Source organism: Carassius auratus, unplaced genomic scaffold (assembly GCF_003368295.1).
Source record: "Carassius auratus strain Wakin unplaced genomic scaffold, ASM336829v1 scaf_tig00215781, whole genome shotgun sequence".
Classification (NCBI taxonomy): Eukaryota; Metazoa; Chordata; class Actinopteri; order Cypriniformes; family Cyprinidae; genus Carassius; species Carassius auratus.
The window spans coordinates 517,315-538,218 of record NW_020528242.1 but is presented as its reverse complement, the minus strand read 5'-3'; the positions used below and the strand labels follow the sequence as shown (position 1 = coordinate 538,218).

The 20,904-nt window shown below is 39.0% G+C and overlaps 2 protein-coding genes and 1 pseudogene across 5 annotated transcripts; 2 read left to right on the top strand and 1 right to left on the bottom strand.

Annotated features, from left to right (window-relative positions):
* The first annotated feature begins 1,397 nt into the window (after positions 1–1,397).
* Positions 1,398–11,551, top strand: LOC113095777 (polyadenylate-binding protein 4-like; annotated as a pseudogene).
* Positions 11,552–12,361: 810 nt separating this feature from the next.
* On the top strand, positions 12,362–14,903 carry LOC113095734 (peptidyl-prolyl cis-trans isomerase E). The gene is made up of 10 exons (XM_026261087.1): positions 12,362–12,455; positions 12,668–12,766; positions 12,899–12,942; positions 13,074–13,100; positions 13,197–13,278; positions 13,403–13,506; positions 13,666–13,789; positions 13,958–14,143; positions 14,286–14,428; positions 14,758–14,903. Exons 1-10 carry the CDS (start codon positions 12,425–12,427, stop codon positions 14,824–14,826), a joined length of 909 nt encoding a protein of 302 aa, XP_026116872.1. The 5' UTR covers positions 12,362–12,424; the 3' UTR covers positions 14,827–14,903.
* Positions 14,904–15,233: 330 nt separating this feature from the next.
* LOC113095733 (kelch repeat and BTB domain-containing protein 11-like) lies at positions 15,234–20,758 on the bottom strand. Of its 4 annotated transcripts, none has more exons than XM_026261084.1 (2): positions 20,168–20,758; positions 15,234–19,624 (listed from the first exon to the last, which is right to left on the bottom strand). In XM_026261084.1, the coding sequence occupies exon 2, from the start codon at positions 19,294–19,296 to the stop codon at positions 17,182–17,184; it is 2,115 nt and encodes a 704-aa protein (XP_026116869.1). In that variant the 5' UTR covers positions 19,297–19,624; positions 20,168–20,758; the 3' UTR covers positions 15,234–17,181. The 4 variants fall into 4 exon arrangements, with proteins under 4 accessions (XP_026116869.1, XP_026116868.1, XP_026116870.1 ...); XM_026261083.1 differs by having other exon boundaries at positions 15,234–19,621; XM_026261085.1 differs by lacking the exon at positions 20,168–20,758 and adding an exon at positions 19,722–20,140.
* Positions 20,759–20,904: the final 146 nt, after the last annotated feature.

The window sequence follows — 20,904 nt, the reverse complement described above, 5'->3', positions numbered from 1 at the left end:
ATTTGGGGGAGACTGGGTATGGTTGTAACTTTTCAAGGTTTACATTGAGTGCCTTTTGTTACAATCTACCCACTACTGCAGTAGGCTGTAACATGTACTGGGGAGTTGTAACTATCAGACAAAAGCAAAAACCGCAGCCACCTCAAAAGATTATCTAAAACGAGGTCACCCTTTATAGCCACAGCTCCAATCCATTTTCTGTTTGATGTGGGAGTGTGTAAATTAGACTAGTAGAATAAACTTCCTTAACTGCTTCCTGATCACTGAACTCCAGTGTGTTGAAGTAAATGGTATGTGGATCTAACAAAACCATGTAAATCTGTGTGTGGATTTGTAACTACACTTTTTTTTTTTTTTTTTTTTTTTTTTTGTCACAATGGTGACAATCCTAATGTTTTTAACCAGTGCAGACTTTGTGTATCCAGAAACTGCATAAGGCACATTTTATCCACATTTCCTTTGGCTTTGAGCTTTCCAAAAGCTGCATATAGGCACTTAAGTTTGATGTAAGGGAATGCTAAAATGTGTTACAACTTCGCACACCCCATCATCCAGTGTGTGTGTGTTTTTTTTTATTTTATTTTATTTTTTATTTTTTTTTGTGGCCGTTTTAGCATTATGGGTTGAAATTAGCAGTTTAATAATGCATCACATTTTGCCAAAAATTCTGTAATTTATTCTAATGTAAGTTATGAGTTTATCTGCATCTGTTTCAGTACTAAGTAAAATTTGAACTTTGGACAAAAAGAAGTTAGATTTTCACATCAAAATTTTTTCTCTTTATAAAATCTGTATATATCTACTTACAGCCTTGACAACCATTCATATAAGATCAGAGTGAAAGTGGGTAAATAAAATTATCACAGTACTCCTAGCTTATCCCCGATAGGTGGAAATGGTATTGTTACAATACAATACTCTCCTCATGTTACAACCTGTTCTCCCCTTATTAAAATATTTATTATAGAGGGCAACTTGACGAAGTGTCCACTGAGTGTAAAACGATACTTATCAAGTCAAGGAATTATGTCCCATATATATATATATATATATATATAGTGGTTTTGGAAATATCTTTAAGTCTTTATGACTCGGTGGGTGTTCATCACTGTATTTGAGAGTGACCCATGTTACTGTAGTAGAAGCCTTGCGCACCCAGATGACGCTGTTGGATATTGTTTTGTCTAAATGTGTTGCCATGTACACCGCATGCTCGAAGCGGGGTGTTTTCTTAGTTGTTGGTTTTTTCTCTCTCTCTATGTTATTCGGAGGGTGACCCTAGCTTCTATTTCCTCCGCTCGAGCTATAAAGTGCCCATGTATTTCCCACGCACCCTCTTTTCTCGGTCAACACACCGTGAGTTTATAACTCACTGTTCTTCAGTACCTTTAAAAAAAACATTAAAAAAATTACTAAATAACGAAAATCTAAAAAAAAAAAAAAACCTACTTTAAACCAAACAAATATATTAGATTATTTTATTTTATTTTTTATAAAGGGCAAACTTTGTTTTTTAAAAGACAAAGTCTCGATCTCTCCAGACGTTTCTGAAGCCAGTTCCTCGCGAGCGGACTCCATATGCTGTAGCTGTCATTGCTGCCGGCATCGTTTATTTGCAGAGTAGCGTAAAAGTTTCATAGAGGATTAAGAGACTCATTTGTTCCTCTGGTTCTAGGACACTCTTTACGCATTGTCATTTCAGCTCTGGAAAATCACGAGCTCAAAGGCTTGAGCGACCCCGAGACATGAACGCAGCGACGGCGGGGAGTTATCCGATGGCTTCTCTCTATGTGGGCGACCTGCACCCTGATATCACGGAGGCTATGCTGTATGAGAAATTCAGTCCGGCCGGCCCGGTGCTGTCCATCCGCGTGTGTCGGGATATGATCACGCGGCGCTCGCTGGGCTATGCCTACGTCAACTTCCAGCAGCCTGCGGACGGTAAGAAATGACCGACCCTGTCGTCCTGCGTGTAACTTTAAACGTGATGCACATAGCTGTCAGAGTAACGGCAATAATGTGTCGTGCGCCCACCGTCGGGCTCTCTGTTTCTCCTGTGTGCTGTCACATTTATTTCTGAGTTAACCACATCAAGCTGGTCTTCTCTCATCGCTACTAAAACCATCTTCAACAAACCGCTTTATTCTCCTAATATGGCCCCTATTTTGAGAAAGTCAGGGTTTACTGACTCACTAGCCGTGTTTCCACTATCGAGCTAAGACCACATTATGTCCAGCCAATATGGCAAGCTGCTTTAACATGCAAAACGAGCTAATATTTCAGCTACTGGCTATTTACTTTTAATTAACATTAATTAAAACTATATTTTTTTGTTCTGTTTTTAAAATTGTTTTAATCTACTTAATCTGTCTCTTATTCAGATGCTACTACTAATTCATACTAGTCACAATTTCAATTGACAATAACTTTTTCCATTGTTATTAGGGAAAAAATTGCCATTGAAATCTATGGGGATCATAGTTACTAGTACTTTTTTTAGTTACTAGTAACTGTACCAGTAGTTTGAACTATTTATTCCAATTTTGTGTTACTAGTTTTGTACTTTTTAGTAGGCGAACTGTTTAAAAATAAAGTACTAGCAACTGTCTGTTGTTATTTTTTCTTAGTACTAGTTCTAATTTATGTTACTAGTATTACTAGAAATTTTACTTGTTAGTATTATTTAAAAAGTAAAAATAATTTTTAGCAATTATTTAAGTTTCTTAGTATTTCTTAGTAACTATGCCAATAGTTTTTATGAATGTCTACATAGCTCAAGCATGGTGCAAGTAGTGGCAAGATCATAGGTCTGATTCCCAGGTTTGATACCTTGAATGCAATCTAGGATGTTTTGAAAAAAAGGTATTCTAAATGTATTCCTGTTTTATTAATCAGTAGCCTAATATTAACATAAAATTGATACTGTTTAATTTCAACATCTTAACATATAAGGTAGTTTTGTTCCGATTATCCAGCTTGGTTTGCTCACGCAGGGACTTGTGGCACTTACAATGTGTTGTGAAAACACCATAAAAATACATAGCATTTCAAAGTTACAAATGTTAAATTATATTAAAAATCAGCTTGGTGTACAAATACATGCTTTATCATTTCACCTGTTCTGAAATGATATATTCACTTAGTGATACAAAGTTGAGTATTCAGCATGGCATGTTTGTACTGTATGAATCTGATGCCATGCACCCTGCTGAGGGTTGATATTTTGTTCTGTAGAGCTTGCCTTTTCTCCATTCCTGAAACACATTAAGAGTTAGATGAAAAACATTCACACATTCTTTACATATTCTGTCGGAAAAAAATAAATATAAAAACCTCAACACTCAATAGAGCCAAGCAGTCTAAATTATAAAGTTTATAATCAGATTAAAGAACAAGATTAGAATTGAATGTACTGCTTGACCCACATATAGCCGAAGTGTCCTACATCTATCATAAACCTTGATAAGAGACATTCTACACAGAAGCAAACCTGATCATTAGGATAATTTCCATGTTGTAGTTGTCTACTCTAAAGAACAGGTATATATCAAGGGGAACAGTGCTTGTGTGTGTGTGTCTGATTTTGGTCACATTTTGCAACCTGGCATGACCTATTTGTGCTATTTAAAGTGTCATGAGGGGATAATGCCATTGTGAAGCACCTTCAGCTTTGTTTCTATAAATCTAATGATTCAATCTAATAATTCAAATGAGACAGTAAGGGTTAATCTGTTTGGTTTTGTTCTATATTACATACATTTTCAAGTAATCTGCACAGGTTTACAACTTTTAAGCCTCATACTAAATATGTTAGTTCATTCGTTGCCGAATTCATCATTTATTTTAGTCATTATGGTAAATATTTGTTCGTTCAACCAGAACCAATTATGTAATACATAATGAACAAATGTATACTACCGTTCAAAAGTGTGGAATCGGTATGTTTTTTAAGGTTTTTGAAAGAAGTCTCTTATGCTTTAAGAAGGCTGCATTTATTTGATCAGAAATTCAGTAAAAACACTAATATTGTGAAATATTACAGTTTAGAATAACTCTCATATACGTATTTGAAATATAATTTGTTCAAAAGTGAGGTGATTCAAAAATATCTTTCTCCTAAGCGAAATGCTTCATGCTCGATTCTGCCCTCCACTTTCACAGCTCAAAGGTTAAAAGGTCAGAGATGAACTCGCTCACCTCCATTTAGTAACTCAGAATGGCAACTGATAGTCAACATGTTTATATACAAGTCAAAAGTGGTTGGTGACCACTGTAGGATGTACATCTGGAAGTGTAACTAGGCTTTAGGTTGTTTTATGCATGTTTTTGCACATTGTGTCAGTACAATAGTAGTTTACAGCACGCATATGCTCAGCAAAATATATGCTCACATGGTTTGGTTTTCGGCATGTAACTGCAACTGTAGCTGTATTTGTAAACATTTGCAGGCACTGGTAAGCTTCAGCCACACACATTCCAGTGTCTTAGCCCCATCAATGGACACAGAGCCTTGAATGCATGCGGCCTGCCAGCACAGTGCTCAAAGGACCCAATACTGCTAAATATAGAGTCAGCGAGGGCTGCCTGCACTGTGCCTGTCTTTTCTGAAAGGTGTGTTAAAATTCATAGGGCAGCCACGCCATGCATCTGCTTAATCAGTGATGACGGCCTACTTCTGAATTACTTTAGATTGTCTTTTATTTTTGACAGCTATATGCTGTCAGTGCATGAATTAAAATATAAATAAACATTTAGCTTCAAACCAAAAACCGCTACATTGATGGTAAAAAGGTTGTGTATACTGTCCTGTGCTGGCTGAAAGTTGTTATTTGCATTGGTCTGTCTCTCGCGCTTTCACTTTGGGTGATCCCACCAGCTCTGAGCTCCATGTTGAAATAATCACACTGCAAACTGCTGTGGGCAGCAAACACAAGGCTGCTCCATTTCATTCACCAGACATTTTTAGTGTGTGTGTGTGTGTGTGTGTGTGTATGCTGGGGATGGGGGGGGGGGGGTCTGAGGTTTAAAAAAGAGGGAGAGACCCATCATAATGTATTACAATAGGAAACTTGTCCCTCTTATGCCATCAATTTGATTAGAAAGTAATTTTAGAAAGCTTCTGACAAACCTTAAACCTAATATTCATCTGTTTCAGTCTTCAGACTTAACTAGATATACATATATATTTGATTCACAATCACCATATATAGCGACAGCATACAGAGCACTGGTAAGTCTATAGAGAGATGGATTGTGGATTAAATGTATATAGGGTTGAACTAAAGTGCTATTTTGAGGTCTGAAAAATGTTTTCTGAGACCTGGAATAGATAAAATCTGACAATATGACCCTGGACTGGAGTCCTGCTTCGTTCTACTGCCAGTTCATACAAATAATGAAAGACATTTAGCTTAAATGCTAACTGTTTTGTGTGTGTGTGTTTCAGTCAAGTGTTAAAACAAGGACATTCTTATATATCTACTGATCTAATCATCTTAAAATATCTGGGCAGTAGACCTTAACATGTAATGTTTACATGTAACCTCAACAGCACACGTATGTCTGCAAGGTCACTTCATCTGGAAAGCATCTGCTTTGTACAATCATCTGATTGTACAAAGACATCTTTCAGACATCAGTATTACATGCATTCTAAATCATAAACATCTTAAAGACATCTTCTAAACATCTGTCTGACATCTGATTGGAAACGTCCTATGGAGATATTGCAGATGAGCAAACACTCTAAAAAATATGTATCTTGTAGATGTAAATGCAGATGTCAAATAGAAGATGATGTGATATCAGGGAATATTGGAGTACAGTTTCAAGGGCTTTCTAGTTTCAAGTTTCAAGCTTGTTGTGGTTAATATGAAAATGCTCACTCTATGGATTTAAAAATATTGTTAATCAATAGACATATGTTGGTTATGGCAGGTTTTAATGCTCTAGTAATTGCTAGTAATTTAGGTTCTGAGATGTCTTATGTCACATGTTTTTGTGGTTTCAGCGGAGAGAGCTTTGGACACAATGAACTTTGATGTGGTCAAAGGAAAGCCGATCAGAATCATGTGGTCACAGAGAGATCCGTCACTTAGGAAATCTGGGGTTGGAAATGTCTTCATCAAAAATCTGGACAAGTCCATTGACAACAAGGCCCTGTACGACACCTTCTCTGCTTTCGGAAACATCCTGTCCTGCAAGGTGAGAAGTGACTTTAAGATCTTCAGAAGCTGAAATGAACACAAGAATTTTTATTGTATTTTATTATTATTAATGATTATTATTATTTTATTTATGCACTGGGCTGCCCTCCAAAGGCAAAAAAAAAAAAAAGTAAAAAGAAAAGTAAAAATTTTCTTTGAACAAATTATTGAAATTTCTGCAATAACAAAATGAATTATAGTTCATAATTATTAGCAATTTTGCCAATTTCTGTTAATAAAGATAAAGTCAGAAAGGTCTTAGCCTTATATTTGGCTTTTGCCAAGTTGTGTAACTATTTGGATATTTATTTGTTTCTTAAAGGCAAAAGATGATTTTCTGTGTCATTAGTGGCAACAAACATATAAAAAAATTATGCAAAAGTAATAATGCTGTTCAAAAAAGCTGTCTGAAATAACAATTATATATAGTCATGGTTACTCTATTCAGTCAATAAATCCTGGATTAGTTTATTAACGCATATTTCATACATCAGAGAAGCTGTGATAGTTCAGATGCATAAGAAAAACTTTCTGTAATCCGATTCTTGATGCCATCTCAACAGGTGGTGTGTGACGAGAACGGATCCAAGGGTTACGCCTTTGTGCATTTTGAAACTCAGGACGCAGCCGACCGTGCCATCGAGAAGATGAATGGCATGTTGCTGAATGACCGCAAGGTGTGAGTGTCCAAGCAGGGTCATGTGACGGGAAAGGAGCTCTAATGATTTGATTATTAATAAGGACAGTGTGTAGTTTCTAATCACTAATGTTACAGAGAAGAACTTTTGGGTGAAACTTTGTTAACCAAGTTTTTTGTAGGTTTGTGGGGCATTTCAAGTCCAGGAAGGAGAGGGAAGCAGAGATGGGTGCCAAAGCCAAAGAATTCACAAATGTTTACATCAAGAACTTTGGCGAGAACATGGATGATCAGAGACTGAAGGAGCTCTTTGATAAATATGGTACGTTTGAGAGAATGTAGTGGTGGTAGCCTTGCAGTCGGGACTTTTTATCTGAAGATTTTGTTTTGACCTGCAGGTAAAACTCTGAGCGTGAAGGTCATGACTGACCCCACTGGGAAATCTCGTGGATTTGGGTTTATAAGCTACGAGAAGCATGAGGATGCTAACAAGGTACAATGGATTTATACTATGATTTGCTCTTGTTTAAAGTCAGCATGGAAATGACTGTAGTGATACACTGACATTGCCATTGAAGTTTCGTTGAACTAGATAGATGGATGGACTGACGGATAAAGAGGTGAACAGAAAGGTGATTTATCGTGATGATATTTCTGTCTCAGGCTGTGGAGGAGATGAATGGGACGGAGCTCAGTGGTAAGACGGTGTTTGTTGGCCGAGCACAGAAAAAGATGGAGAGACAAGCAGAACTCAAGAGGAAGTTTGAACAGCTCAAACAGGAAAGAATCAGCAGATATCAGGTAATGAACTGCCCCGTTGTGTCTTTGTGCGTGTGTATTTAGTTAAAAAAAATAGTAAAAATTTGTTTCAATTTGTGTGTATATTTGTGTTTACAGGGAGTAAACTTGTATATCAAGAATCTTGATGACACCATTGATGATGAAAAACTTTGTAAAGAGTTCTCTCCTTTCGGCTCCATTACCAGTACCAAGGTGGGTCAAAGGGAGACTGTTTAGTCTTTTTCTGTTTGAGCACTTTGGGCAAATTCCAAACAACATTTTTGCACCATTGAAGGGCACAGTGAGAAGGGGATGGTATTTGAAGGGCTTTTCCACCCTCCCACAAGGTCATTAAGAAACGCTATATGCGTAGGTCACTTTAGGAAGAATTTTGTTAATGTTTTTTTTGCTGTTTATAATAAAATGATTCTGGGTGGCACATTCTCACGATTAATTAAGAAAAAACTGAAAAATAGTTTAATTGAGATATTACCTGGGATTTAAACACATTTAAACCCAACTAGCAATATTCCTCGCACATTTGTATTTTTACATACATTGTCATATTTGTTTGTTTTTAGAAGACACCACATGAATAGACTGTACTCCAGTTGAAATCAGTTTGAAGACGCGGATAGGCTATATTTGATCCAGTTATATAGTGTTCTGCTTCTGTGGGATTTTATTTGGACTTAAACTGATGGAAGAACGAGGTGAGATCTTATTTGGTTTATATCTTGCTGTAGGTGATGCTGGAGGACGGCCGGTCCAAAGGTTTTGGCTTTGTGTGTTTCTCTTCACCTGAAGAGGCCACAAAGGCCGTGACAGAGATGAACGGGCGTATTGTGGGCTCTAAACCACTGTACGTGGCCCTGGCCCAACGCAAAGAAGAACGCAAAGCTCATCTGACCAACCAGTACATGCAGCGTATCGCTGGTATGAGGGCCATGCCTGCCAATGCTATCATCAACCAGTTCCAGCCTGCCGGTGGTTACTTCATGCCAGCTGTGCCACAGGTGGGTGAGATCCAAAAGTCTATAAGGCAACAAAACATGGGATTTCAATCCTATTTAAACCTGGATTATAGTTCATAAAAAAAGACAAAAAGAAAAAAAGACCTCGCTGTATATTATGGAAGGTCATTTACACCATAGAAGAAAAAAATCATCTTTGGTAAATCGTAATTATGACATAAAGAAATAAAAACATTATGAGATACCCAGTCAAAATTATTATGCTAAATCAAAATAATGACATTGAAAATCATAATTATAGCATATTAATTCATAATCACAAAAGTAGAAGTAGTCCATTAAACAATTAATACATTTTCGGATTATATATTTTTATTTTCTTCTCATGCATCACAGGCCCAGAACAGAACAACATACTATGCACCAAACCAGCTCACCCAGATGCGTCCGAACCCTCGCTGGCAGCAGCAGGGTGGCAGAGGTCAGGGTGGCTTCCAGGGCATGCCCAGCTCCTTGCGCCAACCAGGGCCCCGGGCCAAAATACGCCACCTGGCTCCCAGCGCTTCCACCCAAGGCCCACGCGGGATCCCTACAGGTGCACAGAGAGTGGGTGAGAAAACCCACCCAGTGCTGATGGGATGCCCTGTTGTGACAAACTTTGACCTGTTTTCCAGACCCAGACACCTAAAAAATTTATAACCTCTACAAACTTCACATTTACTGATAACAACTAATGAGTTTGGTGATCATTCTGTCATGGCCATAGCTTTAATATTATTAACCTCTTTCCACAAACAGGAGGCAGTAGCCAACCAATGGGTCCCCGCCCTGCCATGGGGGTGACGACCCCACGTGCCATGCCCCCATACAAGTACGCCACTGCCATATGAAACACTCAGCCTCAGGTCGTGCAGCCTATTACTCTGCAACAGGTAATATGCAGTCATATATTAATCATACAGTGTTCCTGTAGCTCAATTAGTAGAGCATTGCGCTATCAAGCTCAAGGTTGGGGGTTCGATTCCCTGGGAACACATGATAGGTAAAAATTGATAGCCTGAATAAGCTGAATAATATTTATGAATGATAAAGTATCGGGGGAAAGTCGTGGCCGAATGGTTAGAGAATCAGACTCACAATCAAAGGTTGTGAGTTTGAGTCTCGGGCTGGCAGGAATTGTAGGTGGGGGAGTGCATGTACAGTGCCCTCTCCACCTTCAATACCACGACTTAGGTGCACTTGAGCAAGGCACTGAACCCCCAACTGCTCCCCGGGCGCCGCAGCATAAATGGCTGCCCACTGCTCCGGGTGTGTGTTCACAGTGTGCGTGTGTGTGTTCACTGGTCTGTGTTTGTGCACTTCGGATGGGTTAAATACAGAGCACAAATTGTGAGTATGGATCACCATACTTGGCTGAATGTCATGTCACTTTCACTTTTTAAAATATTTTTTGGATAAAAGCGTCTGCCAAATGCATAAATGTAATTTTTAAAAAATTTTATTTATATATGCACGTAAAAAATACACTTTTGACTCAGTAATTCTAGTTGTCCGGTTGTTCTATTTCTGATATTATGGATTGTATATTTAATTCACTGATACATATTTAATCACAAAGGTTAAATGTGTCTATTTTTTAGCTATAAACAGGAATAGAATGCATTTTTTGCCATAAAATATTGGCATTGTCATATGGGTAAGGTTCAAAGCTATGTTAGAGAGCATGGTCAATTAAGTAGGGTTGCACAATATATACATATCTCATATCTTTAAAAACACAAATAATTTAACACTTAACATATGACAAATCTCAAAATTATCAATTTTTCATTCTGTACATTACAATGTTGATTTAGTTTTTTTGGTATTTTATTAAAAAAAACTTGTTGATTCAAAATGATAAAGAATTTGAATACTGCCAATTAATCAGTTATCAGAAAACCAGAACATGGACTTTTCCAGAACATGAAACTATTGACTTTTCCAAACAAAATATTAATATTGTGCACTGCTAGAATTAAGATACAGATTTGAAAAACACAATCACATTGACACGTTGTGGTTTACTGTGTTGTGCAGGCTCAGCCAGCGGTTCACGTGCAGGGTCAGGAGCCTCTCACTGCCTCCATGTTAGCTGCTGCTCCTCCTCAGGAACAGAAACAGATGCTTGGTGAGATGAGGAGGCTGTAAGCATGTTCAGCCTTTCTAAACATATTCTTATACTCCCAGGACATTTTTGTGCATTGTGCATTCCCTTAGGTGAGCGGTTGTTTCCTCTCATCCAGGCAATGCACCCCAGTCTAGCCGGGAAGATCACAGGAATGCTGCTAGAGATCGACAACTCCGAGCTGCTGCACATGCTGGAGTCCCATGAGTCTCTGCGCTCCAAGGTGACGGCCGTTAACTATGATAAAATCCTCCAGTTACAGACACTAGCTCTGCTGTTTTGTGCAATAATTTGTAAAGAGTGACAAGCTTTTAACAATGCAAAGCCTATTGACTGGACCAGGGACATAATAAAAATTGTGCACTCATTTATTAGGATTTATGCTTTGCATAGCAAAGACTCTTCCTGAGATGTAATTTAAACAGTAAATCATAATGGCGTTTTAGAAGTTAACTGAATATTAGAGACATGAATCTGTGTGGTGAAGATGGTTTGGGGTTTGCAGGACTGATGATTTGTCTCTGTTGTCAGGTGGAGGAGGCTGTCGCAGTGCTTCAGGCTCACCAGGCCAAGAAAGATGCCACACAGAAAGTGGGAGTCACCGCTGTGGCTGTAGCTGCAACATCATGACAAGTAACTTTTCTTATTATCAGTAGTTTTAGAATTGCATACATTATTATGAAAAACTTAGCATTTGAAATTGTTTTCTGCAGGGTGAAGCAGAAAGAGATTGTGTCATCTGGTGGCAACCAATAAGAACACAAAAAACAAAACATGAAAAAAAAAAGAAAAATACAAAATAATACTGGAGCATAAAGAATACAAATCTGTTGCAGGGCTTATATTTTTAACTCTGTAATAATTTTTACCACTTGAAGTTAATTTTAAAAAGCGGCAGTTCTGTGAAAGGAAGAGCCTCTGTATTCTGGACACGACTGACTTTTTCTATGAGGAAGTGGGACACTTGATTCTTCAGTGAGCTTCAGTGTGTTTGCTGATTTGATTGGACCTCACTTGTCCCATGACAATAACCTGAGTGGTGTGGCAGGCTAAATAAAGGGAAACTATTTGAAATGAAATATACTGTAGTCGTCTTCTTCTTCTTCATTTTTAAGTAGAGACAAAGGTCATTTTACAGACACTCTTTATCCAAAGTGACTTGCAGTACAGGAACAGTCCCGTTATAGGTTACATTTTTTCCTCAAGGGCACAATAATAACGGAAGTATTCATAACATCCCATTTCACCTTTACCTGACACTAGTCGCATGACCAAACCTATTTAATTCCATTTTGCATCCTCTTCAATGCTCTATAAAAGCTCTTACAAATACAGCTACCATATTTAATTGGTCTATTGCATTATCAAGATATAAATCATGAGCACACGAAAGGTCCTATTTAAGTAGGATATACATTGGTCCCACCGTTTACAACAGTGACTGGAAATTAAACACAAATGGAAATGTTTTACATAGCTATCCAAAGGAGTAAAATATATCTGTTCACTTAGTAGGGAAAATACACCTGACTTACAGTTCAGCTGATAATTCTCCGCTGAGCAAAGGATTTACGTTTTTTTTGTGATGTTATTTTTCCTCCGCAACACTAGAGGCTGACATGCCGTCTCGAGGTGGCGAAGAAGATAGTCAAAAGACAAGATGGCGGCAACCAAACGTGTTCTTTATGTCGGTAAGAAAAACAACCAAATTATAGTTTAAAATAACAACCGTTTCGTTCTCAAAGTCCAATAAATTAATCCCATATGCATGGCAGAGATGCGGTTACAGTTACCAGCTGTAGTCGGGAAAACACCAGAAGATGAAATATGAGCTTGCCTTGAACGTTCCGTGCTTTGAAAATAAAATATAAAAAGACAAATCTGCGGTCCTGTTTTTTTTCAGGTGGTCTCGCGGAGGAGGTGGACGAGAAAGTGTTGCACGCTGCGTTCATTCCCTTTGGTGACATCACCGATATTCAGATCCCGCTGGATTATGAGACAGGTGACAAACGCACATAAATATACACAAAATACATTCTCTCATCATCATAACTCAAAAGCACACTTTAAAACAGAAACTGTTTTACGGCTTTAACAAAATAACGTTATTGTGTCTGACTCTTTCTTTCCACAGAGAAGCACAGGGGCTTTGCATTCATCGAGTTTGAACTGGCAGAGGTGAATATCTGCTAAAACCCTCTTTAATTCAAATAGAATATACCGGTATCATCGACTTGATTAAAATGCTCCTCATTAGCTCCCTATACTCACTAGCTCCCAATGTAAACTACTTTCTGCTTTTTCTCCAGGATGCAGCTGCTGCCATCGATAACATGGTAGGTGACCGAACCACTGACTTCTGTTGTCTCATAAAATCCAAAACACAGCTAAATTAGTCCTGGGTCATGTCTGTTTGGTTTTGTGTTGTGCAGAATGAGTCGGAGCTGTTCGGCAGAACCATCCGGGTGAACATTGCCAAACCCATGAGAATTAAAGAGGGTTCCTCTCGACCAGGTGAAGGATTTTTTTGGTTTCAATAAATCTCCCGCTTGTGTTTCTGTTACTATTTGTGATTTTAACTCAATACTTGCATGCCCATGAAAAGTGAATGTATGTTTCGTTGCTGTTCTGCTCATAGTGTGGTCTGAAGATGACTGGCTGAAGAAGTTCTCAGGGAAGACTGTTGAGGAGAGCGAGGAGGCGGAGTCAGCCGCAGAACCAGCCAGTACAAATACACAGGAGGTGGGAATGTTGAAATATAATTGGTTGGTTTTAGTATAAAATAATAGTGTGTGATAAATTGTCATTCTGTATAGCTGTTTATAAATATTTCTGCTCCATGTCTGATGTTCTGTTTTAGATTTGATTTTCTTAGATTGAGCATTTTGTGTTCCCGAGCAGGGAGAACCTCCAGCGAAAAAAGGCAGAAATAACCCACAGGTCTATATGGACATCAAGATCGGCAACAAACCTGCAGGCCGGCTGCGCTTCCTCCTGCGAGCGGACGTCGTGCCCATGACTGCAGGTCAGAATCAGTAAACCAGCTTTAGAGGCTCTTTCTTTTTCCTTTTTCGAGAATCTGTTTTACTCGGGTGTACTTCACAATCTGGAAGGAAATATTTGCCGCTACTTTTGTTTCAGTGCGACATGTCTCAGGACGTCACAGCTGTTTTGTTCGTTTGTTCTCCTGTAGAAAATTTCCGTTGTTTATGCACGCACGAGAAAGGCTTTGGATTCAAGGGCAGCAGCTTCCACCGAATCATTCCTCAGTTTATGTGCCAAGGTGGAGATTTTACCAACCACAACGGCACCGGGGGGAAGTCCATATATGGACACAAGTTTGACGATGAGAACTTTGTCCTCAAGCACACTGAACCAGGTGAGACCAATCTTCATTTTGAGAAGTTGTGTGTGTGTGTTTTTTCTGTAAGATTGTTTCAACTGAAGGATCAGTAAGTGTATTTGTTGAGGTTGATCTGAAATGAAGACTGGTCTCGTGTTGTTTTGCTGTGTGCTCATAGGTCAGCTGTCGATGGCAAACTCTGGTCCCAATTCTAACGGCTCGCAGTTCTTCATCACTGTCGATAAAACAGACTGGCTGGATGGCAAACATGTGGTGTTCGGAGAGCTCATAGAGGGCATGGATGTACTCCGGGCCATGGAGGTGAGTTACTGATTGAGGGAGATTAGATTTTCAATCACATGACCTTAAGTCTCTTATCCTCACCAAGGCTCTATGTATTTGATATTTGGAAATATCCTTTAAAATTTTAAATAACTTTTTTCTATTTATATTTAAAATGGTATTAGTCCTGATTGCAAAACTGAATTTTCAGCAGTCATTACTGTGGTCTTCAGTGTCTCATGATCCTACAGAAATCTTTGCAATATGCTTAATTGCTGTTCAAGAAACATTTATTCTTATTTATTTAGTGATTCGTTAAGACAGTAGTCCTGTTTTCTAATTTCTTTGTATCTGTACTGTTTCCTCAGGCTCAGGGAACAAAAGATGGCAAAACCAAACAGAAAGTCATCATTTCCAACTGTGGAGAGTATGTGTGAATTCAACATATTGTGTGTGTGTGAGAGAGAGAGTGTTTCTGTTTTATAATAAAACTTTATTCTATTTCCAAAGAAAATGTTTATACATATTTTCTTTTTTTTTTTCCGTTAAATGGTGGTTTGTATACAAGTTTTCTTTTTTAGGTCAGTAATTCAATAACAATTATTTTATTCATTTTCAAGTCATATGTGATGACATGCATATATTTGTTGGATTTAAACTGGGCATCTGCTTCTCATGTTTGAACCTAAGTGTAAAATGTGTTACTGACTCCATCCTCTAGATGGCATTAGTGCTCCAGGAAAACCTCTGCAGCCATGTCACACACTAAAGAACAGAAACTTGTTCTGTTTCCTCAGATCATAGAGCCGTATTTACACACAAATCTTTAAAAAAGCTACAATAATGAACCAGGAAACAAAAGATCCTTTATTGTAAACACAGAAACATTAATTTGTGAGATGTTAAACTGACATAAAGCCACTGAAAATGTGAAGCCATCAAGTCATTTGTTTTAAAAGCATCTTAGCTTTATACACATAAGCAAGCAATACCACCCATATGACCAGTATTATATACACTTTCATTCAATGTTTGAAGAGTTTTCCAATCACCAGATTATTTAAAAACATATTTAAAAAATGCTAGACAAAAGTTGTTACGGTTTAAATGTGTAGGGAACCATTGCAAAGTTGGAGAGATTGATGATTAATTTATCAGTGAATACATTTTTAAATGTTTACTGGAATTGTGTTGTTTGTCCAGGTTCATTAAACATGATTAAAGCACATGGGGTTGATTTAAAAAAAGCTAATAAAACATTCACATTCAAGTTCATAATCATACCAACATTCATATTCAAATTCCCATTAGTTTATTTCAAAAGAACTACACTAAAGACACATTTATAAAATCCATATCCTCGAACTATTACTCATCTCACATTCTCCATCAGCTCATAAATGTCTAGGGGAATACTGAAGCGTGAACAATTACATCTCAGTAAAATACTCCTGGACACTTAATATCACAGGGTGTCTACACAGATTGCAACATCCAAGTTATAATGACATTATAATACCTCATTGCATGCTATGGATACCATATGAATGTTTTGAGTTTTGTGACTGTCTGTTTCTCTTTGATAGGTTCATCCTAAATTCATGTAAGACAACAGCATAAAGACAATATTTTCTCCCTAGCTGTTGAAGATCTCAGGTGTCTGAGAATCTGAAGTGTTTATTATGGATAAAAGTTATTCTACTAAATGGTAATTGTAGTCTTCATTAACAACAGTTTGATCTTAAATCCTAAAACGCTGATGAATGATATTTCAAACAAAAAATGTATTGCTCATAAGTAATTTAAATGAAATTGTGTCTGCCTGCAAAATATCAACTTTTAACTTTGGCAATGATTCAGAAATAAGGAACATACACCTTTTCTTTTGCCTTCTGGTCTTTCCCCAAAGAAAGTGCTAAAATCTCTCCTAGAAGAGTCTCCGAGACAATGAGCTGCTGAGTGTGCGGTCATAAGAATGCACTGGTTTGAACATCTGCGATCCAGTAATATTAGAGTAGCAGCAATTACAGAAGTCAAGTGCTTTGTGCTCTTTAAGTTTCCTTTGTTACTCCAATGTCATTCAAAGTTATGGCTTCTCCTTCAGCTGCTCCAGGACATCTGTTAGCTGACCCCTGCTGTATCAAAGTTCTAGAACTGAGAGCTATTTTTTGCTATGTAGTTCAAAAAGTGTATAATTTTTACTTCAAAATCTATTTGCATAGAATCTGTTGCTAGGAAACAGGGTCACATTATTACATCATGTGCTTCAATTGTTCTTTTGTGCTCTTCATTGCCATTTTAAGGTTAATTCCCACTGCACTGACGGAAGCCGAACAACAGCAACAGAAGTGTGTTGGGTTCAGTCGGATCAGTGTGTTAACCCTGAGTTGGTCAGAGGTTGTATTCTGATACTGAATGTTTAATTGTATTAATCGGGTCGTGGAATTTTTGGCGATTTTTGCTGTTGGTCAGGGCTGTTGGTGCAATTAACTAGCCTTTACAAATGAATGGATTTTTAGGTTCAGCCTAAATTAATATCTTATACTAAGTGCACAAAAAAAAGGAAAAGACTGCACAAATGAGCTATAAATGTATGACTGACTTCATCTAAAGTTGAATAGTGGAGTTGTGATTTTACCATGCAAAGAAACACATTCCAGTTTCAAGCACTACGTGCTGGCTCTTTGAACTTCTCTGGAGATGATGTTTAATCTATAAATATTGACCAGGCATTCTCTTTCTCCATGTTTGGAGTGACTCCGAAGTGTCATCCGAGGGATGAAATATCCTACTCAAGCAATTCTTCCACCTCTCTCAGGCAAGCTGAGAACAAAGGGAAATAAGATGCCTTTGGCCTCCACAGGCGCTTTCAGAGACTCGTCTTTGAATCGACCTCCATCCTCTTCTACAATGAATTGAAGAGTCTGAGATTTATTCACACAGTAGATGCAGTTATCGATGACAGCGCATCGAAATGGCAGTGTGCAGCCCTGCTGCTGGGAGGCACAGTCATGCCACATCTTCACGATGGTGTTGTATTTAAAGACACTGATGCCCTGTTCACGGTTTACATCAAATCGGTAGATGAAGCTCTTGAGAGCCACCATGTCTGTGGATTTTTTCCTGCTGTTGTTGTATGGGCACTCCTGCCATTCGTCTCTCTTTGGGTCATATTTCAGCAACCGATAGAACAGAGATCCTCCTGAGACGTACAACTCGCCGTTACACGTCGTGGCTTCGTGAGCCACAGCAAATGCTCCTTTAGGTAGAGGAGCCACCGCCATCCAGCGGTCCATTCGAGGATCGTACTTCTCCACGGTGAAAAGACATTCACCGCCAATGGCGTACAGGTTCCCATCCATGGAGACGAGTTTGAGCTGCGATCGTGCTTGGTTCATGGGTCGGACTTCGCTCCAGCGGTCTGTGATGGGATTGTAGCAGAATACTTTGTCAGAGACTTTGCTTTTCTCCCCAGTTCCCCTGATCCCGCCAGCCACAAACAAGTAGTTGTACATAGTACAGATACCGCAGCCCCTGGTGTTGATGTCTTCTGGCATGACGGTCAGGGTGTGCCAGTCCTTACTGCTTTTATTGTAGTAGTAGATCATGTGATTGTCCTCAAAAGAGGTGATGGAGAGAGGACTCTGGGGACGGCTGCTGTTTCTGCTGGGCGGTCTGCTTCCTACACGCTCAAACACGTCGTTGATCTCCGCTACCATCAGACACTGGCGGCTCTCCATCCGTTTGCGCAGTATGAGGTCTCTCTCTGAGCCCGTGAGGCGCCCGTAGACAGCGGGATCTCTCAGAACCTGGAGAAAGTTGTCACTCATGAACCGATAGGCCGTTTCTTTCAGTTCGTTTAGTCGCTGCTTTTTGGCGATCATCAGGATCTCATAGCAGTTCTCAGGAGTGATCTGTGCGGAGATGGTGTCGATAGCAGCTTGTACCGCACAGGGCATCTGCAGGATCTTTGCTCCTGTGATGACATCCACAATATTGTCTTTACTTACGTTCATCTGGGAGGAGTAAACGTAATCTACGAGCACTAATAAGGTCTTGTAGCTCATTCCTTTTACCTTCAGGATGTCTCGAGAAAGCCTGGCCTTAAAATAATCACTTTTCTCAGCTAATACTGATTTGTGTGCTTGTATTTGCTGTCCGCCCACCTCTATGATTAAATTCGGCTCTTCTTTTGCAGATAGAGCTTCTCTTACTGCAGATCCACTTTGCTTTAGCCCTTGGCTCGATTCCTGCCCAGTCTGTCCAAGCGATGTTCTGTAGCGGGTCTGATCTGCTCCTTCAGAGGAACTTAGAAAGCATCCCAGGGTTTTTTCAAGTGACCTCATTTTCTGAGAGCTTGAATAGGAATTATTTTTGGCCTCCGATGTGGAGGAGACATTTTTAATGTCAAACTGACTCCGAGCCACCTCACCGTCTCTTAGGACATTGGATAATGTGTCAGTTTCCTCCTTGTTCCCTGGTCTGAAGCACAGAGAGGGTGCCAAACTGGAAGCTACCTTTGTTCCATTCGTTTCTTCTCTAATATTTCCCTGACTTGGAGCCTCACTCATATTTCTCAAACTGAGGTCCAGATTTTGTGCTTTAGATGAGTCCAGAGGCTGTATGTGCTCTTGAAATCCACTGTCACTAGAGACGGCATCTTGTGTGTATTCTGCACCTGTTACAGCGCCATAGTTTCCCAAAATACTATTGTCAGTTGATTCTGATGTATCCCATGTCCCCGGGAGACCCTGCAGTATTTCCATGCCTGTTTTCCCCATAGCGCTGACATTGTTGTTGTTCCCTTCAGCTGAGATAGGTGATTCTGGAGAGTCACGGTTTGCCGCGTGAAATATAACGTCTGCTTGTACTGTAAACATGTTTCTGTCTTGCAGAGTGTTGTTCATCTTTCTGTAGTTGTAGTAAACCTTAGGTCACTCATGTAGTGCTTTCAGAACAACAGGGTTAGAAAAACAACTCAGAAGTTCCTCCTTTCCCAACAGTAGAGTAATATTAATCTCAGTGAGCCTCAGGACTGGCAAATCCAATAAAAAATGATTGGGGGAATGATCTTTCAGAGTCAGCATTGCTGAGATTGTCCAAGCTGGAAAGGTTTGCTGTTTGTTCCATCAATGTATATTTTCATCCAGATAAACATTAAAAAATTAACACACTTTTCCTATATCAAGGGAAGCTCCATGTGTCTCTGTGTTCTCAGCTCTGGGTCCAAACCTTCTGAGAAAAGAGTATGTTATTAATTCATATAATTACAATTGTATTACCCAAATTCATATCACTCAAATAATCTCATGCAATACAAAAATTTAAACACCTTCTGATGTGAACTAATAGTGGTGCTCTTTTGGGGTGGGGGGGGTTGGAACTCTTATTTATTCATTTCAGCAAGGCAAGTAATTTGTCTGCTGCAGTGACGGTAGATCATGAGCATCACCCTCCCTGATCAGCGCTGAAATGCTCCATTTAAGACACACTAATGCGCATGCGCACTACTCACAAACCCACTGACAGCTTTATGGATTGAATCTTAAACAGATCGTGAGATTTGATTAAATTACACCGTTTGTTAATGTTCTGTCACTATAGTTGTTGAATCACCCATTCTAATAGACCTACAAAAAATGTAGAGCGGACAGAAGCCAAAGAGAGATATTATTGATAAGGCTGAGGAAAGGATGAGGCATTTTCAGTCAGATAAAGCGGTATTTAAAATAATCACATTGAACAGATTCTAAATGATTAAATAAACCCAGTACTTACGCGTTAAACGGCGGGGTTTCTTTGCGCAATTCCTTTACGCAGAGCAATCTTATGTAAGTCAGTGACTGTAACGTGGATCTAAATACACCGCGCTGCAGTGAATCTACACATAGTCTATCGAGGAGCTGAGTTTTTTGTTTTGGTTTAGTTTTCTTCACAAATTTAGACCACCTAACCATTCACAGAAATGTACCATTTATCCCATTCTGTAAAAAAAAGAGCAGTTCAATGAGAACTTCTCTTCCTTCTCCTCATCCTCGACCAACTGTATGCGTCTGAAAGCCTCGACTGCAGAACCGGCGTCCACAACATGTCATTATCTCAAAGAAGCGATTAAAACGAAATATATTCCACAGAAGCGACCCTGTGCTCCGGATCTGATCCACCTGATCTGCCCTCGGAGTGCTTTGCAGTATTTTTTATTTAATTGTATGCTGAGGTAGTTATTGATCTAAACCACACCCCCGTTTTGTGTTCACCCTCTACACATCAGAACTGCTGATTAAATCCACGGCGAGCGCGACGTTCCCGCACACTCGACGCGCAGCACGCGCCCAAATGAAGGATGTTGCACAACGCTCAAAAGGGAACTCCCAAAGCTCAGCGCATTGTAACGTTTATTGCTTCAAATGCAAAATTATTTTATGTGTTAAATAATCTTATTATACAGTGATAAAAGGTGTTAGTGATTTTCTAAAGCACAGAAACTAGCGCAATCCGTGAAGAACGGGGATTTG

Bases quoted from the DNA above. Each gene is read 5' to 3' on its own strand.
- LOC113095734 (XM_026261087.1), top strand. From the start codon at position 12,425: ATGGCGGCAACCAAACGTGTTCTTTATGTCG. The intron at 13,790-13,957 runs GTCAGAATCAGT...GTTCTCCTGTAG, and splicing joins CGTCGTGCCCATGACTGCAG to AAAATTTCCGTTGTTTATGC. The intron at 14,429-14,757 runs GTGAGTTACTGA...CTGTTTCCTCAG, and splicing joins ATGTACTCCGGGCCATGGAG to GCTCAGGGAACAAAAGATGG.
- LOC113095733 (XM_026261084.1), bottom strand. From the start codon at position 19,296: ATGAACAACACTCTGCAAGACAGAAACATGTTTACAGTACAAGCAGAC.